The sequence below is a fragment of the Alternaria atra genome, assembly GCF_907166805.1.
Source record: "Alternaria atra isolate CS162 genome assembly, contig: 30, whole genome shotgun sequence".
Lineage (NCBI taxonomy): Eukaryota > Fungi > Ascomycota > Dothideomycetes > Pleosporales > Pleosporaceae > Alternaria > Alternaria atra.
In genome coordinates this window covers 1108987-1135413 of record NW_025091329.1, presented here as the reverse complement: position 1 = coordinate 1135413, position 26427 = coordinate 1108987, and the positions used below count along the sequence as shown (strand labels likewise).

The window sequence follows — 26427 nt, the reverse complement described above, 5'->3', positions numbered from 1 at the left end:
TGGAATGAGCTTTACAGCACGGCCTTCGACCTAGCCCTGCTCCCAATCCGAGCCGGTTTTTAGCGGTTCTAGAGCGCTTGGCAAAGTGTCGAACAGTCACACAGCCACAGATGTAGCGTCAGCAGCGGTAGATTACAGCTAAGCTGCTTTGAGCTAGCTGTGCGGGTCTTCTATATCAGGCACTTGTCGCAGGCGGTCTTGCACTTAGAACAGAAACACAACAGCATCTCGAGCTCAAGCGCAGTGCTCGGGATAGGATGGTGGTATAACGAGCTGTAATCTGACAGGATTTCGACACGATGCATGAGCTTCCGGCGCATCCACTGCCAGCGAAAGCGAGGCGGTCGCGCGACGCTTCTACCAAATTGTCGTATTGCACGGTAAACCAAACCTATTTCTGAAAGACACTAGGAGAGAATAGGCAATGTAGCCTAGGGCTACTACTCCGAGAATGTCTATTCCTCTAACCCGTTGTTGAGTTTGCTATGTTAGGGATTGTCTGTGGCGTCCCGTCACGCAGGGACGGACGTTACCAGCCACTGATCCCCTACGTCAACAGATTGCGGAGACCAATATTCCCTAGAGGCAGAAGGTGGGGGGTTCTAAATCCGAAGCTGTACGATAAGATGAGAGAGATACTTCGGACAGCACGGGATGAGTTAAAGGAGGGAAAGGGATAAGAATACGTTTCTTATTCGAGCTAAGGACTGGAGGTAGTTATATATTATCAACCTAAACAGCCAGAGGGAACAGAAGGTTTAAAAGGAATGTACGCATGAACACTGAACGTCTGCCAATCGCACGCCGTTAAACCCTGCTAAGAACACTTTATAAAGTACTGTAAACTAAGTTAACAACAATATATTCAACTAGAGAAGTGTAATGCCGTGAACTGCATTAAAATGGTTTCGCAAGTCCTTTTTGCTGAAGTCCTGTCTTTTACACGAGTAGTGAGGGCATTTCCTACAACCCTTGTCAAACTGCCTGTTGATGTGATGGTCTATGTGCTCGGCATAGTGGCCCGCATTTTCCATCTGTACGAATCGGCCCTGCATCATGCAGAATGGACAGCGATGAGGCGCCGCTAGAATGCCCTCTGCAGTGATAGGACCATAAATAATGTTGGGACTTCTAGCGTGCTGTACAGCATGTCTCTCCCAGTCGAGATCACTAGAAATCCAGACTCCACACTCGATGCAGAATCTGGCCCGTGTTGGTATCGTCATGTGGGTAAAGACATCATGTTCGGTAACAAGATGTGCGTGAAGATCAGTTAACTTGCTGGCTTTGTAGTTGCATGGGCCCCATTGGCAGTAAACAACATCAGCCGTAACGTGATCGCTTATGTGACTTGCCGCCGCTTCTGCATTGTTAAGGTTACCAGAACTGCAAGAGGTCCACATGCATCTCCATCGCCTCTCCTTCAGGGCTGTGGTGAGCTGTTTCTCCATCTCATAGTTCTTGTTCTTTTGTGAACACCTCAGCAAGTGTGCCTTCATCGGAATTCTAAATACGATGAGCCTGATCGTTATGCGCATGTAAATGAGTCTGCAGGTAAGGCTTACCGTTTCAGCCGAACATCACACCACGGACAGCCCCCAGAGACACTAGGCAGCGCATCTGCATAATACGGCTCATATGCGACAGATTCGGCGGCCTTAACGAAAGGGTACAGTATGTCGGGAATCGCGTGGTATGCGGCATATGACCCATATAGATAAGATATTATCATTGACCGTGTGATGTCATATCTGAGTTGAACATCTAACACATACGGCAGTGGATAGGGCGATTTGAGGCTCGCGGGTGTGCGAAAGGTCGTCGTGTCTAGGGGCGTGACCGGTTCAGAGGCTAGTATCACAGAAAAGCACTTTGCTTGTCCACGCCCAATCAAAAACGTCTCGGCGTCAACGTAACCAGCTGCAGTCTTCCGTCGCTTTTCCCGCTGAGTCGCATTCCTGATGTCCCGAAGCATGGTTGCAAAAGTTTCTTCGTGTCCTGCTCGGTCCAACTGAGCCTGCATCATTGTGTAGAGTACTGATGGCTTTATACTACAAGATGAGATCACTCTGGATTTATTACCGGTTCTCCGAAGTACCGGCAGATGTGATACATCCTGTTTGTAAGGAAGAAGCAGCCACCCAGAGTATTGGTGGCCACGAAACAACGATGCTATGTCGCTGGTGCGATCAATGCCGTCAATGACACCATCGGCAATAGCCATCGAAAGAAACAGAGTAACGGGGCACATGTGGCGCTTCGCAGGCTCATCAATCAAGATCATTGTTTTTCTTAGTAAGTGTTAGCTTTACCAGAGGATCGAAAGGCGACTCCATAATTACCCGGCCCACTTGCGGGTCGCCCGCGCATTTTCATCCCGATTACCCAGGCGGATAAGAAGCATTGCTCGAGTGGTGTTTTCAAACCGAGTAAGAAAGATCCTCGTATCGCTGTAGTACAGTCCTTCTTTGAGAGCGACATTAGGATGTAGTCCCAAATGGAATACTAACAGGATACTGAAAGCGACTTGGAGACGATAACGTGGGTGATCGAAACTGTAAGTATCGCGAGCCCAGATGAATGAAAACAGGTCGTGTAAATCAGCCTCGAGCAGTTGCGGTTTTAGTGGCTGGAACTCGTGGGCATGGTAGGACGCTGGAAAGCAGAACTTGGAAGCAAGATCGGGGGTAGTACACATTGTATTGAGTCGATGTATGTACTCTGCTGCCCCTTCTCCCACCCCCAAGGGCATATGTAGTCGTGCACTGCGCTATAGCCGTGCGGCGCTGTGATGCCTACACAGACTCCGGGTTCGGGAAACAGAACCCCGCCAACACTACGCCGCAACCATCACCACTAACAGTTCACCCATTCCTGTAACTCGAGGTCGCGTTCACCAATTTGTGTTACTATCGTGCCCGGCAGCGAGGTGATGATGTATATTAAACCAGCGTGAAAGCTGATAAGAATGGCGAGGACGAATAATAGAATTCGAGCCACGCTCAACAGGAGTGCACTGCTGAATTTGTCCCTTTGGACTGGCATATCCATCGTAGGCGGATTTCGTGATAGGCAGAGTGTCGCGAATGAAGTATCTGAGAAGGATTAGTACAACTACCCACTCGCTGCTACAGCAACACTAATATTGTTGAGGCCGTATCTGATCCGAACGCTTCGTCTGCTGAGCACTTATCAACTCAAGAAAGAGATGTAACGTCCGTCCTTGCGTAGCGAGACACCCTGCGTGACGAGACGCTACAGACACGCCCCAACATAACAAACTTGACAACAGGTCAGAAGAATAGATATTCTCGGAATAGTAGCCTTTAGCTATAAGGTCTAATCTACCCTAATGTCTTTTAGAAATAGGGTCTGCTTACCGTGCAATACGACAATTTGCTATGAGCGTCATGCGACCGCCTCGCTTTGGCTAGCAGTGGGTGCGTCAAAAGCTCATGCATCTTGTCGAAAGTCTGTCAACTTACAGCTTGTTATATCATTATCCTATCCCGAGCACTGCGCTTGAGTTCGAGAGGCTGTCATGCTTCTGTGTTAATTCCAAGTCCGCCTACTAGAAGTGCTAGATAAGGAGGACCCGCACACCTTAGCTTGAAGCAGCTTAGCTGTAATCTATCGCTGCTGACGCTAGACCTGTGGCTGTGTGGCTGTGTGGCTGTGTGGCTGTGTGGCTGTACGGCGCTTTTGCCAAGCGCGCCAGGACACCCGAAAACCGGCTCGGATTAGGAGCAGGGCTAGGTTTGAAGGCCCTGGCGTATAGCTCATGTTAACGAACACACCCAGCATCGAACCCGCAACTAGCTTCCAATACAGCCATTATGCAACATCAAGACGCAGTGCAATAGATAACTATAGCTAACGCGAAAGCTTACATATCATTAGAGAATAAACCGTCGCGCCGCCCTCTAGCTCCGCAGACCCGCCGTTAATCCCTTGTCCGACCCACTACGTCCTTGTACTTCTCGAGCACATCGCAACCGATACGTATACTAAGCAGTAGCCGAACATCGCTTTAGCTTGTGGAAGGGGAGTATATTAAGTTAGGAAGCGTCTGAGAATAGGGTGTATAGGTCTCACAGAGCGGGCATGGCCTTGCTCTGCGTTTATTCATCTTCATTTGGCGAACTTGAATAGTACACGCCGAAAATTCAGCATAAAAATTTCTCATATCAAAACATCTATCAGCAAAAGCTAGTTAAAATTACGCAAACTCTAGCCCGCCGATCCGCTCTTCTGACGCCCGTTACTACGCCGGCATCACCGACTTCGACCTTTTCAGCGTCAAAATGAAGACATCAATAATAACACCTGCTCTCGTATGCACTCTGCAGTCGTTCGAGACGCTATCTAGGACTTTAGCGGAAGTCCTGAAGCGCGGTGAGGCCAAACATGTTTAGCCTGATCTTCTTCGCTTCTTCCGCAACGCACATCGAACGGGCAAGAGGTTCTAGTATTGGCAAATTAGGCTTGGTCGCAGCATTAATACTAATAATTCAACATCTTGTTTTGATGGGCTCTGACGATTCGTCCAGATGCCCTTCCTCGATCGACAGCTGTAATAGGTTGCTGTGCAATTGCACCTTGAGGAGAACTAGGATTATTCAATACCCAAATGATAGCTCTTTTCGGCCCATGCGCATCAGAATGCAAGTACTTTTGCGGTTGCTTACTTTCCTTGGTCAATGGGAAAAACACACCGATTCTTGGGGCGACCAGAGAAGGAAGGCATATCCCTTGACAAAGTAGAGTTGACCTAAGTAGTTCTCCCTCCATATGATGGCAGAGGTTCTGACTGCGGATAGCCATCCATAGTGGCTATCACCCTCTGAAGTTTGCGACGGTGACCGAGTTTGAAGCCAAGGCGGTCAAAGTCCTCCTCTTTGACCGTCATTAGCTGTCTCCACGATACATACCCTTCCTCTTCAGGCTGTCTTAGTTTTCCCTGAGGGCTCCATAACCACTGGACCTGAGAATTGTGGCCCATGTAGCCGGTTTCACTTGCGTCTTCGTTTTGTAGTTGATCTTCCTCTAAGAACTCTAGTTCTTCGATGGAACCGACTGACGCTGCGACCTGAGCTTCTCCGGAAACGGGACTGTTGTCATCCTGTTCATCAAAAGATGATGCTTGCCTCAGTCTTTTACCAATTGACTTTATCGGCACGGCAGGCGTAAGAGGCGTGTCGTTCTCGAAATCTTTGAGAGTGCCCTTGATTCTCTTCCTGCTTGTCTCAAGATCGACGCTAATATCGCTCAATAGCGTGGCCAAGGTCTGGTTCTTCTGTAACGCCCTGTACGAAATAAGAAAACGTAGATAAGAATGATTAAATTAACAAACTCTCTCAAGCGATCTCTGCGCTCTTCGTCGTAAGGACATTCCAAATTCTGTGTCCCGCAGTCGATGCAGCGCGGTCTGATGCCAGAGCATTTCGTTTCTGCATATGTTAGCTCGCACAATAGGTCCTCACGAAGCAACTGGTAAGTCGAGACGCAAGGACTGGTTTAGAGATCATGCCTACTGCGCTTCCGGCATCTATTGCACTACATCTCTGATCAACGTCATGATGCTGATTCGTGGAAGTACGATACTTACTGCCTTATCCACTGTCTCGGAACGAATAGGGGGAGGCTTCGGAAGGGCAGTCTGCTGGCCAGGCCGCCTGAGCTGAGGGATGGCTACTTTGGCGCCAGGGCCGCTGCTGCTCTCCATTGATGGCAAGCACCTTTAGAGGTGGCTTGAGTCGGCTGGGCGGAGCTCGGGTAATGATTCAATAGAAGCAGATACCGGGGTGCAAGTGGAAGCAGGTACGTGAGAAACGGGGCTGTGACGATAATATTGCGCACAGCCTATGATTGTAGGCAGCAGGCTGGAGGGTGCAGCGCTCACAGCTTCTTATGACGAATTATTGCGGAAAGATGACGTAGCCGATTGGTGGCGAAAGTGGTAAAGCTTGATCCAGCCGATTAAGCTCTCGACCAATCAATCTCGCTACGTCTGTCGCGCCACGAACCTCTACTATCAGCGCCCTTACGTCATAAATGAATAGATCGACCCAACGAAATACACGGCAGCATCGCACCTTTCAACACCAGCCTCTAGGATCGCTACCTCATAACTACATTAACATCCTTTCGTAGCCCTTAGTGTAATTTGATGGCCGACCAATGGCCGAAAGTAGCCATCCCCAGGTTGAGAAGACATGACAATGCGCACAATTCCCCTCAAAATAAAACCCCCAAACCTGCCAAAGCCGATCAAACCAAGGTAGAGAGAGCATGTGATTATTGTCGCCAGCGCAAGATCAGGTGTACTGGCAAGCAGCCGTACTGTCGAAACTGTGTAGATCGACATGTACCTTGCGTCTATTCACTAGCTCGAAAGCATCGCTTAAAGAAGTTCGTCTTTCAGACTCCATATGATTGCCTAACTAACTCTCGAGCAGTGCTACAGAGCAGAACGATCAGCTCCTTGCTCTTCTGAGAGATCTGAGTGCCCATGTTGATAATAAAGGGCAGACAAAAATTGATCAACTTTTCGATTCAGTATGTCTTCTCAAACCTACAGCGTTACTATTACTGATACACAAAAAGTTTAGACATAACGACTCCGCCCATGTATCAACTATGGCAGTGGAACCACTCGGGAAACGATTAAGAGGGGAGTCATTGTCTGATGGAGGAGCAGCCGACATTTCTGGGTCAGTAAACTCCGATGACGGCCCCCAGCTTCAAGACGAGGACCTGCTTCGAAATAGCGAGTCAAGAGCCACCGGCTTCGTTGGAAAAAGTTCTGAAGTTCAGTGGTTGCGGGATCTTAAAACTCAAATCGGCAGTAGAGCTTCAGAGGAATGGGAACGGCCATATGGGTCACTCCACAAGTTACAAGGAAGCAACAGGGAGGCGGTTGTGCAACGAGAAGATGCTCTGCATGCTCAACAAGAATCACCTAAAGCAGGCAACATCTCGCATATTTCGGATTCCACCTTTTATCTGGATAATGACGACCTCGATGTGGACATTATAGTGGACCCATACGAACTGCCTTCGCCAGAAACAGCTGAGAATCTGTTTGACTGCTATATGCGGACAATTCACCATTCTTTCCCGATCTTACCCGACATGTTCGAAGATCAATTTCGAAACTACAATGACTCCGCGAAACGAAACCGAATTTACAGAGCCCCGGAGCATTGGCAAGCGACATTGAACTTGGTTTTAGCAATAGGTGCACAGTATGCGCATTTAGTGCAGGCAGAATCGCGGGCGGACGAACGAGACCACCTCATCTACATGACCAGAGCCATTCGGATTCTCGGATTAGACAAAATTGCCACTTCTCTTCATGCTCCTAGTCTGTCAATAATTCAGGTATGTTACCGAGTACCCCGGGGGTGTATGTCGGCACATTCTAATCGCTATTAGGTTACTGGTCTGCTGTCTTTATATTACTTGACAGTTGGTCATGTTAGCAGGTGAGACAGTCCTGATTATAGCCTCGTCCGTTTGCAGCTTTAACATTATCCCTCTAGAGCCTGGATGATGATAGGTACATCTCTACGGTTCGCTCTTGCCGTTGGCCTTCATCTTCGAAACGACGATCCCTCCGCCTCGCCAAAACAGAAAGAGAGCTTGGTACGAACATGGTGGAGCCTACATTCTATTGAGAGCCAATTGTGCGCCCTCATCGGTCGACCTTGCACTATACCTAGCAATGAATGCACCGTTCCTTTACCGCAGATAATATCAGAAGAACAATCCAGCAACAGTGCTCTACCTCGATTAAGGGATCCGATAGGCATAAGCGAGAATATCGCACTTTCGGAACCATCTCCATCAAATATATCGAACAGAGGCAATTTAGAGACCGGCATGCATGTTTCGTTCTTACAGGCTCGCATAAAAGTCGCCGTCATCATGCAGAAAGCCCTCTCGAAACTGTACTTGCCACGAACATCGATGGGTCCCTGGGAACAGATTCAAAAAGAGATTACATCATTGACAAGAGAAATCGATGAATGGGCGGCAGAAGCGCTACCTGAAGTGCTCGGCCCAGTGGACTCTATTCAAGAACACCGCGTCCAGCGCGAGCGGTTGTTGCTCCGCTTCCACTACCATAGCGCCAGATTAGTTATCTCTCGCCCAAGCCTTTGCCGCCTCGAGCGACGCATCAAAGCCCAGAGTGATGCTTCGGCAACCTTTGATCAGAACACGGCCGATACATGTGTTCAAGCTGCTCACGAGGTAACGAGGCTTTTCCCTGACCAACCGGACTTGATATTTATTTACCAGCAAAGTCCGTGGTGGTGCACTGTACACTACATCATGCAGGCGATAGCGGTTTTCCTCCTTAAGATGTCCTCAGAAATTGGCACGACCCAAAAGGAAGAAGAACTTTCCAAGAGCATCGATAAGCTAGTTCGATGGCTCCGGTGGATGAGTCCAGGGAATGCCGTCGCCAAGCGCGCGCACGAAGTGGTAATGGACATTATCAGGACCAGAGTACCGCGAGTCCGAACTGAAAATTACAATATTTTGGCAGAGGAACAGGCAAGGCTGTCTTCCAACTATCCAACGGCGACCTCCAACGTTGATACCCAGTCCACTGCCACTTTCGAAAAAGAGCAGCCTGTACAGGCCTCTGGGGAATTCCAGCCAGGTCAGTACTTTATGCTAGACCCGGCCCTGCAAATGCGTCCAACCTTCAGCAGCCCCTTCATAACGGATTTCGATCAATCTAATCTGCTGTATACCCGATTCTTTCCAAGTGGACATCCTATGGAAGAGGATACATGGATGGGGTACCCGAATCTTCCAGAAAACAATCAGTGGCCACCTGCTTGAGCTATATTTACCGGGACATGCTAGGATGACTTCCCTCAATAACGGAGATGTTGGTAGATGCGTTGGCTTTGTAATTAAGTTATGAAACCTGTAGAGCTGATTTTTATGATTTCAGCACGCGCCAGAGGCAACTACGGTGTTGGAGTCTGTCTGTCGGGCTTGTCACTCGGGGTTACCTCTGTGTTGTGTCAGCGTGTCAACCAGCTGTCAGGCCTGAGAGGTTGACGATATGTACTGTTCTGTACCTCGATCAACTATTGTTAATCATTTTATATAGCGTAGTACCTTACCAAGCAAAGCTACCATCAGATCTCTACTCTACCCTTACCAGCGCTCATAAGCATCGACGATCCGAAGTCCTCATCACCCCCAAAAGTCAAGCTAAAGCACCTTTCTACAAACCTAATAATTGCAGTGCTTATGCAAGGAGCTATTCATTGTATGGCCGTACAACAGCTGTATCTCCAAGGTATGCAGACCCCTTCCACCTTTGTACATGCTTGCAACGACGGCGTTCTTCCAGTAACACTCACTCCACTTGCGGAAGCCTAGACTCGGATCTTAGTATTCTGTATCATGCCAGTTAGCCTCTGTCGCCTGCCATGCCCGCTGTGTGAGACCTGCCCACCCTATTCTTTAGACGCAACCTAACTCATAATATCCCCCTTTAACGAGCTAAAGCGATATCTAGCTATTGCTTAGTATGTATCGGTTGCGATGTGCTCGAGAAGTACAAGGACGTAGTGGGTCGGACAAGGGATTAACGGCGGGTCTGCGGAGCTAGAGGGCGGCGCGACGGTTTATTCTCTAATGACATGTAAGCTTTCGCGTTAGCTATAGTTATCTATTGCACTGCGTCTTGATGTTGCATAATGGCTGTATTGGAAGCTAGTTGCGGGTTCGATGCTGGGTGTGTTCGTTAACATGAGCTATACGCCAGGGCCTTCAAACCTAGCCCTGCTCCTAATCCGAGAGCGTCTATTCTTCTGGCCTGTTGTTGGGTTTGTTATGTTGGGGAGTGTCTGTAGCGTCTCGTCACGCAGGGTGTCTCGTTACGCAGGGACGGACGTTAGAACCTATACTAGGTATAGATACTGAGTTGCATCGTAAAATGAAGGCAAGATCCCTGTCCAGAGAGTGCCCTGCGACATCAGCCTCTCATCTGCAGCCTAGCCCCCATTTTTGCAAACCATGCGGGTGAATGGTCCTCTCTGCAGTACCTCACGGACTCACTGCGTCCATGCTGGACTTTACAATGCGCCTTCTTCATGCGTCCTTTTTCTCGCAGACTGCAGTTGCAGGGGCTACGTCTTGTTTAAGAGCAGCTGTACTACCTGTGTGTCAATGCCGTTTAGTTAGTACCATTACATCCTTTCAAGGATGGTTCACATGCGGTTTTGACACGAACAGCCTGGCAAACTAAGTTACTGTTACTGGATATCCAAACAAAGTACCTGACTAAAGTTACTGGCTCGAGCGCAAAAACTAGAAGACGATAGGTCGAGTGCCCCATGTTCGTGGCGTCCACTCAGAAGGAACTTAAGCGCTGGATCGCTGCTTTATCAGTAGCGCTTACGCGTCAGTGCATGGCGGAGCAAGCCACTAACACAGGAATGTGTGCTAATAGTCCGCATGCAGAAAAGGGGCTTACTGCATACAGGAAAATTAAGGATCTTTGTGACAGTCGCATGAGTGAAAGCAAGGCTTCCCGTCCGCTCAGCCATATACAAGCAGTGTACCGGCGGATTAGTAGTTAGGTGGGTGACCACTAGCGAATCCCCGCTGTTGTATGTTTTTGCAACATTTTTGCTATTCCAATGCTCGCCGTTTTTTTGTTGCTGACTACTAAGCTTCCACTAGGCCTTCCGAACCAACCCGCACTGCAACAATCACAGACGGCCTCCTCGAACAACATCTTAATATATATATAACGTGGTTCATAAGCGAGCGGCCACCCCAAGCGAGTGGCCACCCCAACACTATCGCAGCGCACGCGCAGCAATATCGTCTCATGTCTCAACAACGCAACGTACAACTAGCTTATACTGAAGGAGATATAATCCTAGCTGTCTCTAATATTAAATTAAACTAGAACCTAAGTGTAAAGCGTGCTGCAGCAATCTACAACGTCCCCTAAACGACCGTACGCCGCCGACGCGCTGGACAACGCTCTCGACGCGAATGCGAGCCGAACTTAAAGCGCCTTACAAAGCTTAAAGAGGAGGTGATTGTGCAGCGCATACTAGATAAATCTCTACGAGGTGTACCACTCTTAAAGGCACACGTACGAGATATAGCTAATAGACTGCTAAGAGAGCGTAGTAGGAAGCCTACAGGCAAGAACTAGGTTGATAACTTCATTAAGCGTACACCTAAGCTGCGAACGCGATAGAGCCGTCCGTACGATCACCAGCGAGCTGTCTGCGAGGACCCAGCAATTATTAGGCCCTAGTTTACGCTTATTTAATCAATAAAGGCAAAGTATAGCATCGCAGATAAGGATACCTAGAACTTTAATGAGTCTAGCTTTATAATAGGCAAGATATCCTCTCAGCTTGTTGTTACAGGCTCAGAGAAACCTAGAAAACAGAAGAAACTACAGCCTAGCGATCGCGAGTAGGTAACTCTAGTACAAGGCGTCTCTGCGACAGGGCGCGTTATCCCGCCCTTCCTCATCTTTGCAGGGAAGGTCCTTATTACCTCCTAGTTCGCAGATCTACCTCGCGATTAGATTATTACTGTCTCTCCTACTAGCTAGATTAACAACGACCTCGCGCTTGCGTAGCTTAAGCACTTTAATGCACATATAAAGGCGTCCTCTATTAGGGCATATAGGCTGCTTATTATCGACGGCTATAAGAGCCACTGCTTAGTAGATTTCCAGGACTACTGCAAGGAGAACAAGATTATCGCTCTCTGCATACCATCTCACTCATCGCACCTCCTGCAGCCTCTTAACGTTGTCCCCCACTCGCTGTTAAAGCGCTACTACAGTAATAAGATCTCGCTCTTGGCACGCAGCCGCATCTACTATGTTAACAAGGAAACCTTCCTACCAGCCTTTAAAGAAGCTTATAAGAAGACGTTTACACTAGAGAACGTTCGCGCAGGCTTTCGAGGTGCTAGACTAGTCCCATATAACCCGGAGGCTGTGTTATTAAAGCGTAAGACTCGCAAAAGGCGGTACGTACGCGCAGAGGAGACTCTAATAGTTAGTGAGGTATCTGACTTAATTGCTAAAATAGACGGTAGTAGGCGTAAGGACAGCGAGACGCCTGCGAAGAGGGTGCGCGCAGAGAGGCGCTGCGGCCGTTGCAGCGAGGTTGGGCACAACTCCCGCACCTGCAGGGTAGAAATAGTAGATGTAGATAATAGCGACGCTTCTAAATAATACTGTAGTATTGCGTACAATATAGTAATCTGTTGTAGTGTTGTGCTGCGTTGCTACGCGTGCGCTGCACTAGTGTTAGGGTGGCCACTCGCTTGGGGTGGCCGCTCGCTTATGAACCACGTTATATGCTAATGCCAAAAAAATAATTGAGAAAGTCATGATACCTTGAGAGTCTCCAGTACCACGAAACACCACAAAATAAACACCAACGATTACATGTTCACGCACCTCTTGCAATAGCTATTATTCAACCTACTAATCCCATCTCTCTGTGGATCTTCCACTTGTTCCGTCTCTCGGCTGTCCATCCACTTCATGAAGGGCATTAATTCCCAGTATCTCGCTCGTTGCACGCCCATCAAGTTCGCTCCGGTGATTCCTATCCAGTTCGGGCCTTGTGTCAGCAGCCAATTCATGCTTTGAGTACGCCTCAACCTCGGTCTCGTATATCTTCACATCGTTGCTGTGCAGCTCTGCTGTTCCAGACTCGGTCTCGGTGGCTTCCTTTGAAGGTAATTTCCGTTTTCTTTTAGCGAGCCATACGGCGAGAACAATAGCGATGAGAATACCCATAGCGATGCCGACCCCAATTCCGGCTTTGCCGCCAGTCGAAAGGCCGCGAGAAGACGCTTTCCCGTTACCTGGAGGATTGGCTGAAACTATGGTACTCGTTGACAGAGGTGTGGATACCGTACTGTCTCCACTTATCGTAGCTGTGGACACATTGGAACTGCCTGTCGTAGGATTGACCGTAGGACTCGGAGCAACTTCACCAGTTTGTGCCGCCGTAGCTTTTGTGGCATTTCCCGCAATGCCCGTCATTGAAAATGGATTGTCCACTGAACCAAGCTGCGCTCGTATGGTGTAGCTCTCATCCTTCATCAAACAACTTGTAACACCGTCGCGGAACCACTGCGGTAGCTGTGTCCACACCTGATTCGCACACGCCGCCTGCTCGTCGAAACAAGGTAGGTCGTTGGCATAGTAAGAACATTCGCACGGCCCAGGCCAAATGGTGTTTGCGGTTACGAAACTGGTGCATTCAGTACGGATACTGTCCCAACGCTGTGCACATGAGCCCATTGTGGCTTCGACAGCGTTGCATGCCACATTGGTGTATGTCTCCGCCATCGAGATGGAGAAGTAAAGAATGAAGCATGATGAGCGGAGGAGTATCGTTTGATGACTGAAAGCAAGCATTATGGGCCACTGATCACAGTGTAGGTATAGAAGAATTCTTTGGAATTAGTCGAGAACAATATAAAAAGTTTTGGGGCTCCGCGAAAACATGCCAGCCACACCAAGATATGGTGTTCATCCTTATCAGATTCGAAGCCGAAGGATTATCATCTAGATGCGTCTTTCGCCAATTCCTACCATCTCCGGCGAGCAGCCATACCACGATTATAGATCGGCCACGAATGGGAAACCGTTTCTCTAGGGCTAGTGAGCGTTGGAGAGTTAGAACCTATCAGCTCCACATGCTCTAGGCAGTCAGCGGAAGCTTTCCATTATGATACGGCGAATGATTGAAACATGGCGTTCTTGGCGAATGCAGTCCTGCTCGTCGATTTCGTTAGTAGCAAAAGCAATGCAGCTACGCCTGCTCAGCCTTGCCGGTCTCGATTCCCACCCTGACCTTTGCAGCAACGCGATAGCAAGGATGCTAGATACGCTGTCGGTGAACACTATCATGGTGAACAACAACCTATTTTCCATAGTATTCTTCGATAGTTGAAGTACGACAATACTCCAGCAGAGAGAACACATCATGCTGTCTGTTCGACGTCACCGCGGCGCCAGCCTTGCCCGAATAGACATCTACCACCCAGATATTGTAGAGTTGAAGGATGATTAGTACACATCAAAGCGGAACCTGAAGGTATGAGCCATCCAATATCTTTGGAGTCGTTGCCGTAGAGCATGGCGGAACCCCTTAGAATACTTTTTACGAGGTACATGCTGTATCATCATGTAATTGTGCGGAAATAAGTTCAGACCCATTGGTTCACCCTTAGATCTACCAGAAACGTGAGCCTCCCACTACCAAAGAACAGTACCCTCGAAAATATCACAAGCAGGAGGTAGAGAAGACTTTAACATTCCAATACTGTCGAATTTTCACGTCTTACTATAGTTTATCTACTCTGCTATGGGCAATAGTTCTCGTGTAAGGTTGCAATGCTCTTTTTCGTGATCACGCCATTGAAGCTTCGACCTTCGTTTTATGCTGCTACTCTACAATCTCGGCTGCTGGCATCGCTGCCCACCGTATTGAAGATAACCCGCTCTTTGGCCACATTGGCGGTGACGACTCGGCTATGTATGGCCATAATGGGCGGATGATGACAGAACCTCTAGGTATGAATGTAGAGGGTTTCGTGTTTGCCGACTCGGATATGGATGAGTTGGTTAGTATAAGACGTTACGCGCATCCCGTGGGCTATTACTCCCGATCCGACTTGCTTTGATTGGGCGCGGATACAAGGGCAAAGAAGCATGTTAGGAAAGAAGACGATAATGGTAGTGCAGGTAGAGGGAAAAAGGTAAAGATGGCGACGGAGGAAGATAAGGGGAACTGCGAGGTGTGGAGAAGTGGGTTCGTGTGGAAAACGGGAAGGTTTAAAGTAGGTCTCTGAGCGGCAATTAACGGGAAGAGTACGTTTTCGCGTTTATGCTCGCCGTGTTCATGTAAGATCTAGTGAATGTCTTCAAGGTCTAAGAAATCTCTTAGTATTGGATGGTGAAACCCTGCACAGCTGACGAAGATAGCTACTCGCCGCACGCGTCTACGCATCTCGTACATTTTCGATAAGCTATTCATTAACATTACAAGCTACAAGTAATTATGCATCAGTAGCGCGCACCCAAAGATCCTGTTAGATGTACAGAGGTCCGTACCCAGTGCCGTCACTTCTCTCAATATCTGCCAACATAGGCTTCTCATACTGCACTCCATTCTCTGCTTTTCCCTCTGTGACTGGCAACGGCATTTGCCTCCAGATATCTTGTATCCTCTTCGCACTCTCTAAGAAGCGGTCTTGCAGGGCCGTGTACCCAGGTACGGTAAGCTGCCCGTCTCGCTTTTTGAACTTTCCATCGATCATGACATGCTTGATGTCTCCTACATTTGCGTGTAACATGATAGCAGCGACTGGATCGGTCCAGCCAAGTACACTAGGAGCGCGGCCGTTCCATACTAATAGGTCTGCTTTGGCTCCTGTGGCTAGAATACCAACATCTGACCGTCGCAATGCGAGCGCTCCACCGCGAGTCGCTAGAAGGAAAGCCTGGTTGACAGACATGGGGTTCTCAGCGGGAAGATGGCGTCGATCCACGACTTCGCGGTAGAAAATCTTCCTGACACTCTGGAGCCACAACCGTGCCTGCGTCAATATATCCGACGAGAATGTAAAATGCGTGTCAATGCCTAAAGCCTCCTGATCCAAGATCAGATGGCTGTTCGGATGCAGGTGACCGTAGTGCATCTCCGACTCCGGAGTCGTAGAGATGTAGTGGTTGTACTGACGCAGCAGTTGCGCGTCTGTTGCGCTGTGATAGCTGGCATGTGCGAAGACGATGGGAATAGATTGGTTGAGGAAGTCGAATTCGTCCAAGACTTCGGGGAAGTTTGGAGCACCATAGACGCCGCCGTTCGCGTGGGTGGTAACTACGGATACGTTCTTCTCACTGTAACGAATTAGTCTTGTGCCTGATTTTTAGGGTCGCATACTAACATTGCTAAGTCCAGGATGGTGCGCGTTTGGTTCCTGTCGGAGCTGGAGAAGCCATCGTATGAGATACCCAGATTGGTAGGCGAGCTGTCAAAGCGCGCATCATTGACTAGATCCCGGAAGAGCTCAATCTGCCTGTCGACTGTAAAGTTTGCATAGTCTTGGAAGTAGTACGCCCATTCAGTCCTAACACCGCTTTCAAGGGTCGCATTTAGCGCTGCCATAGCGTGCTCTGCGGACCATGTGCAGTGCGGGAAGTCCAAGATGGTGGTAACACCGCCGTTGAGGGCTTCGTACAGACCAACGAGCTGGCCAATGTACACATCCTCACGCGTAAACTGCGTGTTGGCAGGCGAGTCGGTACCGTAGCGTTCGAAGTATCGCATCAGAGTGACGTTGGACCCCAAAGTCTTAAAGGCTGTTTGCCAGCTATGCCGATGGGTATCGATGAACCCTGTGGAGATGATGTCGTTGGTAGCATCGACGACGTCCAGTTCGTCAGGCAGAGTACCATTGTATGATCCAGAAAAAACAGCCGTTATAGTGTCATTCTCGACCAACACTGATCCATTTCGGATAACATCGAGGTAGTTGGCAGAATGGTCCCAGCCTATTACTGTTCCACCTGTAAAGAGCGTTGCCGCTCTACCGAGCGAGACGCACGATGCAAGCACAAGAAGAGGAATCCGCAATGCACCACCACAGAGCATCTTGGGTGAATTTTCTTGAATAGGACTTGGTCATGCCGTTCAAGCTGGACCGCACAACTTATACTTCATCATTTCTGCCATCCGATCCACCAAACATTCGATCATGTCGCATACGCCGACCCTTGGCCGACGTGTAAAAAACGTTTCGTGAAAACATCACTCGTCGACAGTCGATGACGTCCAGCCAAGAACAAGCCAGGGAAAAGCTTTTGTAGGAGAATCTTCACGATGGTCCTCTCGGCAGAAACGGAACAGAATCGCTTAGGTAGCCCGGAAGCACTGGCTGGTGGAGTTGCGACCATCTTCCAGTAATCTCCGCTTAAGCCACATAGCGGCCAGACTTCTCTAGCGCAAAGGTCACATGCATCATGCACAGGCCCTTCTCCTGTGTGGTTAAATACCGCCTTTCCCTCGTGTTTTATTCTGCATACTTACCTTCTTGCGATGACCCAGCTCAAAGATTGGGTTCATCTAACAGTCTCGTCTGCATTGCACAGCGCGGTATGGGACTGTTACGAGCTTCCTTCGGGGATCTCGGCGGGGCAATTTTTGCTGGTCTGCTTTCGAGCTTTTCATTGATTGCATCACCTTGGTGGTGGATTGAGGAAGAGAGTTGTAGCGTTGAGGTAGTAAGCCGCTGCATTGCGAGGTTCGCGCACACGATAGCCAGCCCAATAAAATTTCATCAATTGCGATCCGTAGCAAAGAGCCGCATGGTACACGCAATACTTCCACAGGAGCCTCATTCTCAGCATTAACAATTTTCCGTAATAGTGGGTCACTGAGTGTCCGAATATTGCGATAGGACTTCTCCACGGCCTGAACACGGCCCTATAGTTCAGCCTCGTCACGCCGTATGATTAAGTACTTGGCTTCTCTACTGCTATTCCCAGGATGGACGCGATTCCGAATGCCATAATTCATTGTACGGCCCATACCAGTGAGTTACCAGTCGGTACGGTACCGGGTGCCCAGCAACGTGCATGAATTCATATGGTGTTGCATAGGTCGGCCCTATTCTTCGGGGCTGCCACATCAAGATCCCGCAAGCTTTACCATCTTTCTGTAGTCGACAGAGCCTTGACGAACGAAAAAAGAAAAGAAAAGGCTTGTTAGATACGCGATGTATTACATGTTAAATGCAGGTAGGATAGACAAAGCATTCGGAAGCCCGTGAGAGCGACTTTCTGTGAATGTAGGCTCATGTACCTGCGGATGCCTCGGCGGAGCACCAAACACGCTAGTAGCCATCACCTGTACTGCACAACCCGTGCATCGACATCCTTCGGTTCATACTTAGACCAATCAAAATCTTTCGACGCTGTGATTGAACTTATAGTCTGTATAAAATCTTGGAAGGCTTCCAAGATGATCTCTCAGGATGTGCAGAAAACAGGGCGACGTAAATGTGAGGGGCAGTACCCGACATCGACACCGAATCCCAGTCACCCCCGCACACGGGCTCGCCCATTGCGGCACTGCCGGTGCCGCACATGATGCACTAGTATATAGATGTAAAAGAGGCACCATGCTAGATTCTCTCCATCATGACATGTAATAAGTAAAGCTCTTGTTCAAATACGTACTGTTGTAATACTCAATCATGTCACTGTCCAGTGAAGTCATCCAAAACCTCAAAAAGTCCGTCGACGCAGCCTGCGCCGACCCCAAAACCTCAATCCCAGGAACCAGCGTCGTAGTCGTAGGAAAAGATGGAAAAGAACTCTTTGCGCATGCCGCTGGGAAAAGAGGTGTTGCAAGCAGCGAGAACATGACGCTTGACAGCGTATTTTGGATCGCATCTTGCACCAAAATGATCGCTGGGCTTGCTTGCATGCAGCTTGTTGAGCAAGGAAAGCTGCATCTGGATGATGGAGAGGAGATGGAGCAGTTGGTTCCCGAGTTGAAGGAGATAAAGGTACTGCAGAAGAATGGCAGTTTGGTTGAGAAGAAGAGGAAGATCACGCTGAGGATGCTTTTGTCACATACTGGTACAAGTGACCCTTACGAGCTTGAAGTGTCCTTGCTGACCACAGAGAACAGCTGGCTTTGGATACTCTTTCTTCAACGAAGCTCTGCGCGACTTTTCAGGTGGCTTTGACGAGTTCTCTGGGGATGTCAAAGACATCCGTCAGCCATTAACCTTTCAACCTGGAGAGGGATGGCAATACGGGGTGAACATCGACTTTGCCGGTCTGGCTCTCGAGCGTAAGACCGGCATGTCTCTCAACGATTACTGCCACAAGAACATTTTCGAGCCGCTAGGATTAAAGAACATTACCATGTTTCCTACCGAAGATATGAAGAAGCGGTTAGCTCATATGCACCAGCGAAACCAAAATGGCACATTGGTCGAACGCAACCATCTCATGCTCAAGGTCTTGGGAGCTAAGAGCGATGAAATCGATGACATACTGAACAGCGGAGGTGCAGGTGCTTTCGCAATACCATCAGACTATGCGCGTAAGTTGCAAACATACCCTTCATACTACAGTAGGCTAACGGCGACCAGAAATCATCGCAACCCTTCTCAACGACGGCAAATCGCCCAAAACTGGCGCCCAGCTGCTTAAAACAGAGACAGTAGACCTCATGTTCACGAACCAGATCTCACAATTCCCCGACTTCGGACGCCAGGGAATTCCTGCCGCCAAACCCGATCTCACAAACCCTATCTCCGACGTATATCCAGTAGAAGGTAATCCACCTCAAGGGTGGGGTCTGACATTCATGCTATCCAATGGAGGTCCGACTGGCCGGTCCAAGAGTACTGGGTTCTGGGCCGGCCTACCAAATTGCTGGTGGTGGTGTGACAGAGAGAAGGGAGTCGGCGGAATCGTATGCTGTCAGATCCTGCCGTTTGGCGATCCTAAGGTGCTTGGGTTGTGGTTCGACGTTGAGACGCAGATCTACAAAGCCTTGGGAGCTTGATCAGATGTCATGTTGGGTGGCTTTGCAGCTTTTGCCTATGAAGTCGGTCCGTTTTGTTGTGTCCGATTCGGTCGGAGGGACATGATCGTCAATGTTCTGATGTCCAATCTCGCATCGAGTTGCATGATCATAAGTAACCGCTTACCTTTCTCACTTGATATACTCTTTATGGAGCGTCGAAACCATAATGTTGAGTCTAAGGAAGCCTAAATCGGTTCGTGAACATAGTGCGTATCGTACCTCCACATGCTGTTAGCGTCACTCGTCATCTACAGACTACAGCGTTGTCCGTGGGTAACAGATAAGCCACGAACGCACACGATAGGAAGACGTGCGAAGAACGTGCGATTTGAGCTGATACCCGGATTGCTTTTTGCGGCGGTGAAGACGTCGGAACCATCCACTGCTTTGCGTGTGGGCCGATCCGATGCTCGTTTCATACAAGTTGCATTGAAGAAGGTTTCGGAACAGTCCGATCGCCAGCCAAGGGGCCAATTATAAGATGATAGGCTGCAAGCTGAGAGAAGTAGCGCCTAGGTCAGACCGAGAGTCCGGTACAAACCATCCCGTGAGCTATCGGGAGAACGTTACGACAGAACATCGAGGGCTACTTTCGGTGAGAATGAAGCGGTTGCCAACAAGGAACACATGTTTGAAATGCATACGATCGACGGAACCAGCCGTGCAGCATCCTTAATCGTCCGTTGTGAGCCGGACTGAAGCTTGCGTTGAGCATCATTATGCCCTGCCACGCGTTAGCCTTCCCCGCATTTCTGTGTTGGGATGTGGGCCCTAGCCGGCAACGCGGGGTGTGCATATCAGCACCGCACTTGTCTCTTTACATCAAGCATACCTCTCGTGTCTTTCCCTCTTTTTGCCATTCAATCCGAGCAGTAGCCATGAATTTCGTGGACGTGCAACCTAAGTCGTTCCTCGATTATGCCTGGACGTCGCCATCTTCGGCGGCGATGGCGGCCACCAAACCCTCCAAGACAAGTCGGAAACAGAACAGGTGCTGCGATCAATGTCGCAAAGGGAAGAGGGCGTGCGATGCGGCGATCCTGGAGGATACTCTTTTAGAAACGAGTAAATCTGGAACGACCCCTACGGTGTTCCATTATAGTGGTGAGCCACGCCCTTGTCGATGGTAGCTCAGACGTTGGCTAACCTGTCAGACGTTTACGGGCCACTAGCTTCGTGTGGCAACTGTGAGAAGACGAAGAAGAGCTGCACTTTCGAGTGGCTGCGCTCACAACGCGTATCGCAAGCTTCGCAACCACCACAAACAGCTGCGCCACCAGCAAAGAGGCGCCGCACGCGAAGCAATTCCACCAGTCGAGCACAGAAACCAAATGTATCCTGCCGATCTACAGCAACAGTCAAACCAGAACAGAGTCGACATGCGAACAACGATGATCTTCTGTCCCCCACACCACCCGTTGAACTGGGCGTAACGTTTGGAGATTTTCCGTGCGGTTCTTCCATGTTTACCACAGATCCCACAATCGCCCTGTTCCATGAGCCGTCGCAAACATTCGAGAAAGACGAAGCGAGGGACGAATCGGGACTAACCGGCGGGGTTGCCGAAGATAATTGGACTCTACTCGACTGCGACTCCGGTAGAGGCTCATCTCTAAAAACAACCTCAGAGATTAGCGATGACAAGCTCGAACGCGACAGTCCTTCAGATTATCAAGACACAAGTAGCACAAGCATAAGTAATCCACCTTCTAGCATATCAGAAGGAACGGTTGCACGTACCAGTCAAAAAAGGCGTCGCTCCAGCTCCTCGGCATCAATCTCAAACGGTGCGCATTCTTATCCAGTAATATCATATGCCAGCGATATCCTTTCATCGAGCAACAATGCGTATCTGACTGAAAGCTTGCTGAGGATCTATCATGATAGTTTCGAAAACGCACTTGCATGCTGGGTAACAGAAAGAACCTGTCCCTACAGTGCAAAATCAGATACTCTGCTAGCCACGAACGCTAGACCCGATTGGAATCGAATCTATCACCGAGTGGTTCGCCTCGATAGACTAGCATCCACCATCAGAGGACGCAAGCTGACTCAGACGGAAGACCGCGCAGCGTCCAGAGCCTTAGACCTGGCGGTCTTCTCCTTCGCTTCACAATGGGCGCAGTCCAGCACCAGAAGCAGAACAAAGTATCCGTTCCATAGCACTTCGACCGATGGTGGTAGCAGCGTTTTCGATAGCGTGGAGGACGACAGTGTACCGGCTGGCATTGACTTCGATCGCACGTTGCAGATATCAGCATGGCACGAGGCCCGCAACGCATTGCAGAAAGCTGGCGAGGTGGAATCTTTCCGGGTAGTACTCGCACAAATCATCTTCGCGTTGACACAAAGACCGGTTGAGACAGTCGACGCAACTCAGGGTGTGCAGAACTCTATTTCGAAGACTGAAGACATAGAGATGGGCGCTTACGCGGAAGTTTCAAGAGAAGGTACACCCATGCTTGCAACCGACCAGGATATGGACGACTGTGCAGACCTGATGTCGAAACTGGATCTCGCAATCGAGGCTGACGGGCCACCTGTACATCTCGAATCAGGTCTTCGACTCATTCATTCTTTGAGATCCCGTATGACCATGTCTAGAGAAGCGCGACGTACAAACTCAGCACGGCAACGACGCTTGCCAGTTGTGCGACTTGAAGACGCGGATCGTGCAACAGTGGACCTTTTGTTCTGGTTGGGCGTTATGTTTGATACGCTGTCAGCAGCGATGCACAAACGACCATTGGTGGTATCGGATGAGGACAGCGATGTAGTGCTCAGCGAAAGCATGCAGATTGAGCACTCGGTCCAACAAGCAGTAACACCTTCTTCGACAGACGAAGGCGACGGACTCTGGGATGAGTATTTGTTCGCTCGGCAACAACGGAACTCGGAGTATGTACCCACGAGATGGCCATGCTCATTCGATGAAGCCGCAACCGCGCTGTGTGATGCAGCTCCTGTCAAGGTGTTGCTATTTAGGAGGGTTTGCAGGATCCAGACACTCCTCACAAGAAACACACGAGGCGCTAAAGTTGAAGAGGCTGTTAGTTCCGCGATGGACGTGTGTAACCACTGGGATGCGCTGTACGCACCTTTTATCCGAGACTGCATTCAGAACCACGATCGCCTTCCACCGCGTGTGCAGTCGTGGTACGTGTGCGTTACCGGCCATTGGCACCTGGCGACGCTTCTCCTTGCGGACTTGATGGAAGTGGTAGATGAATCAGAGCTTGGACTTGAAGAAGCGACACAGCAACGAAATTTGACCGCCTTCATCGCGAAGTTCCGTGAGAACAACTGTCGGGTGCTATCAGACCTGGCGAGCTGCGCGTGCCCGCGAGAAGACGCATCATTCCCACAGTCCCGGGAATTTCATTTCGCAGTGAACGAAGGCGCACTATTAACGGAGCCGTGGACTGTAGTGTTGATTCGCGCATTCGCCAAGGCGGGTGTTCTATTGCTGGAATCAGACACACTATTACCGTTTGATCTAGATCGGGAGGACGCGTTTCAACGAGCTGATGCTTGTATTAAGGCGTTATGGTTTTTAGGTAGAAAATCTGACATGGCTCTTTCGGCGGCGAATATTTTGGGAGAGGCGTTGAAGCAGCGACGAAAAAGTGCGCAGGACAGGGTTAGCGACATGAGCGTCTTCTTAGAGAGTGAGCTGTGGCATGATTTGGAAGGGGCCTTCGAGGTGGACTGTGAACTATAGCCGGCCACTATGTATTATTTTTGTGACATAATGCGCAATTCGACAAGGTGCAGTGAAGAGGCTGGCGGGGTGTTGTCAAGTGATGTTGTCAAGTGATGTTGTCAAGTGATGTTGTCAAGTGATGAGCACTGAGATGGGTAGGGCGCTCGGGCTGGAGCGGCAAACCACGTGGTTTCGCGTTTGTAGGAACTTGGAAGGAGCGATGGGAGATTGTGCGACAGTCAAGTGCAGTATATCATGTTACGCTTGTTCTGCTGCCGCGACCAGGTTAGCAAAACTTTCTAGTTACGACTTGCCATACAATACACCTGTTCATCTTCGTTGTATATCAGTTGCCCAACCCCTTCCCTCGGTCTGGCCAGTCAGTCGCGCTAAGACGCGTGCAACGGTCGGCTGTTCGAGTTTCCATTTTCCTCACAGCCACGTCATGGGTCTCACGGCGTACGCTCCAAGACCAGATCAGACTTGAGTCTTTACTGATATCACCATAGCTTGTGGGACACAATCAAGAAGCACGAAGAGAGCGTACCGGTTGCGCAGCTCGCTGAAGAACACCATCAGCGTCATGGCAGGCCACTCCGCATTGCTGTTGACGAGGCCGATTGGCGCTTCAACAACCTCACGGTGCAGCAGGTATACACTATACGGGAGAGTGAGTAGTACACGACTCATTTCTTCCCTTGCTGACGCGGCTAGCCTCCAACGAGTACGCTTTCCAAGGCATTGAGAAAGCCATGTTCTACCGCATCTGTCGTCTCCTCACCCTAAACATCCAACTCATATTCGTCTTCGACGGCCCTGGCCGACCCTGGAAGCGAGGCAAAAGAGGAGGAGGACAGATCAACTACAACGAGCGACGCTTGCTCCCAGAGATGCTTCAATGTTTTGGGATCCCATATCACGAAGCTCCGGGAGAGGCAGAGGCAGAGTGTGCTCGTCTGCAGATTCTGGGTCTGGTTGACGCTGTTTGGTCACAAGATTCCGACAGTCTCATGTTTGGCTGCACTCTCTGGTTACGAGACCATCGCATCGCGAAAGAAATGGCAGTACGGACAGGTCTAAAGAGAATACCAAGAAGAATGGGAAATACGTCAACATCGTACGAGCACACGACCTAAAGGACAAATATGGCTTGGACCGAGAAGGACTAGTGCTGTTTGCGATGCTCGTGGGCGGCGATTACGACGTGAAAGGTCTACCCCAGTGTGGGCCATCTCTAGCCATGCAGGCAGTCAAGCAAGGGCTTGGCCAACGACTAGTTGCGTGTCGAGATCAAAGGGAATGTGACCTTTGGACTGTAGAGCTGGCCATGTTCCTTGAGAAGAGTGCTCGTGGGCGCAGCATCAACATACCGCTAGGCTTTCCGGGCTTCGAAACCCTGCAGAAGTACTGCAAACCAAAAGTTACCAGCGACGAGGATCTACTCAATAAGTCATGGCTCAATCTTGACTACGTTCGCCCCATCGAGGAGCTTAAGCTGCTTAAACTCACGAGCGAGCGCTTCAATATATGGGGACGTCTATATATGAACTGGGTCGGACCTGTGCTGTTGACGCGAAACCTAACCACAAGAGATCCGTCTTTACCACTAGGGCTGGTACATGACATCAAGCTTGTCAAGCCACGAGTGAAGAAGACCGACAATGAGCAACCAACGCGTACACTCGAACGCAAGCTGACCTTTTCTCCCTTTGGCGTCACGACTCTGCGCCAAGCTGACTTTGAGGGCGATAGACTGGGGCACTGGAACAGAGACAAGGAGACATTGTTTGACCCAGAGCATCGTGTGGAAGTTGAATTCCCCGAGTACTGGCTGCGCAGAGTCCTTCCGCCACACATGCTAGACCCACCTTCTCCAGTACCAAAGCGTACGTCTAAACGCAAGCGACTGACAGATGATGTTGAGGAAGAAGTCGACGTGTCAAGCACAGCTAAGCGGAAACGCAAGAACAAAAGAGACGATACCTCCGCCACTATAGCTTCACAAGATGCATCCCCGAGGAAGTCAAGAGGGCCGGCCTTGATTGCCAGGTCTCGAAACATGCCCATGACGCCGACTGCACAGAAGCTCATCGAATGCATCAATTTCTCTGATTCTGAAGATGAAGATGGACTCTCTTTACCCATCAACGCTCGCCCTAAAGAACTTGCACTGAATCGGTCACAAGCGTCTCATATCGTTGATCTTGGTTCACCTGAGCTACCAGGTCAGGGAAGCGGTTCATTTGTCTCTGATTCATTTCGAGGCCATACAGCAAACGCGTGGCCATTGGACATCTCAGACGAAGAAGACGAAGAAGACGAAGAACTGCAGTTAGCTTTGCGGCTAAGCATGCAAGACCAAGGTGTTATGCTTGCCCCAACACAAAGCTCTTCTAGATTGCCGTCATCGAAAGGGGGCAGGTATGACAGCATTTTCGCCATGAGGGAAGCAGGAAGGGATGTACAAGGCACCTCTGTGCCTGCCTGGTCGCTTGATCAAACAACCAGTGCCGCCATACCCTCTAGATCCTCTCAAACTCCTCGTCGACGAGTAGAGAGTAGTTCATCACGCATGTCGGACATGGCGATGAGGGGTGTTCACGCAGGCCTCATAGGAAGAGGGTCAGTCCACATACCCGACTGGTCGCATCCTTCCCCGTCCGCAGCTGTGCTGTCAAAGCCCACGATATTATCTTCCGGATCTAGCACCGAAGACCGTGTCCAAGCACATCCTGTACCTTCTCCCGCTGAGATTCGCGCTGCTCGGCTTCGACACTTCGAAGCTTCGTCTCCTTGCCTTCTTCAGGACGCAAATAAACACCGTCTTTCACCGCCTGCTGCCATGACAGACAAGCGATCGTCAACTACTTGTCAGGTACCAGTGGGTGTCGAGTGTATCGACCTGACAGATGATTAAGCAGCAGGTACTACTGATATCTAACATCTATATGCACAGTATATTCACTACATTTGCTATCGGTACTACAACTCATCAGTCTATCTTGAGCTTCACAGGGTGGTACTAGGAGGTGAAAGCCTGTGGCGGCTCTACTTCGTTGGCACCCTTACGACGCAGCTCAT

The 26427-nt window shown here is 49.7% G+C and overlaps 5 protein-coding genes across 5 annotated transcripts; 3 read left to right on the top strand and 2 right to left on the bottom strand.

Annotated features, from left to right (window-relative positions):
* Nucleotides 1-7929: 7929 nt before the first annotated feature.
* ALTATR162_LOCUS9772 (uncharacterized protein) lies at nucleotides 7930-8856 on the top strand (the record flags this gene model as incomplete). Its single annotated transcript, XM_043317406.1, has 1 exon — nucleotides 7930-8856. One exon carries the CDS (start codon nucleotides 7930-7932, stop codon nucleotides 8854-8856), a length of 927 nt encoding a protein of 308 aa, XP_043173341.1.
* Nucleotides 8857-12502: 3646 nt separating this feature from the next.
* Nucleotides 12503-13447, bottom strand: ALTATR162_LOCUS9771 (uncharacterized protein; the record flags this gene model as incomplete). The annotated part of the gene is made up of 1 exon (XM_043317405.1): nucleotides 12503-13447. The coding sequence occupies one exon, from the start codon at nucleotides 13445-13447 to the stop codon at nucleotides 12503-12505; it is 945 nt and encodes a 314-aa protein (XP_043173340.1).
* A 1679-nt stretch (nucleotides 13448-15126) lies between these two features.
* Nucleotides 15127-16691, bottom strand: ALTATR162_LOCUS9770 (uncharacterized protein; the record flags this gene model as incomplete). The annotated part of the gene is made up of 2 exons (XM_043317404.1): nucleotides 15127-15937; nucleotides 15985-16691. The coding sequence occupies 2 exons, from the start codon at nucleotides 16689-16691 to the stop codon at nucleotides 15127-15129; spliced, it is 1518 nt and encodes a 505-aa protein (XP_043173339.1).
* A 1603-nt stretch (nucleotides 16692-18294) lies between these two features.
* Nucleotides 18295-19622, top strand: ALTATR162_LOCUS9769 (uncharacterized protein; the record flags this gene model as incomplete). The annotated part of the gene is made up of 3 exons (XM_043317403.1): nucleotides 18295-18682; nucleotides 18735-19154; nucleotides 19204-19622. 3 exons carry the CDS (start codon nucleotides 18295-18297, stop codon nucleotides 19620-19622), a joined length of 1227 nt encoding a protein of 408 aa, XP_043173338.1.
* An 899-nt stretch (nucleotides 19623-20521) lies between these two features.
* ALTATR162_LOCUS9768 (uncharacterized protein) lies at nucleotides 20522-26263 on the top strand (the record flags this gene model as incomplete). Its single annotated transcript, XM_043317402.1, has 5 exons — nucleotides 20522-20747; nucleotides 20798-22541; nucleotides 23856-24016; nucleotides 24061-24358; nucleotides 24412-26263. The coding sequence occupies 5 exons, from the start codon at nucleotides 20522-20524 to the stop codon at nucleotides 26261-26263; spliced, it is 4281 nt and encodes a 1426-aa protein (XP_043173337.1).
* Between the last annotated feature and the right edge of the window lie 164 nt (nucleotides 26264-26427).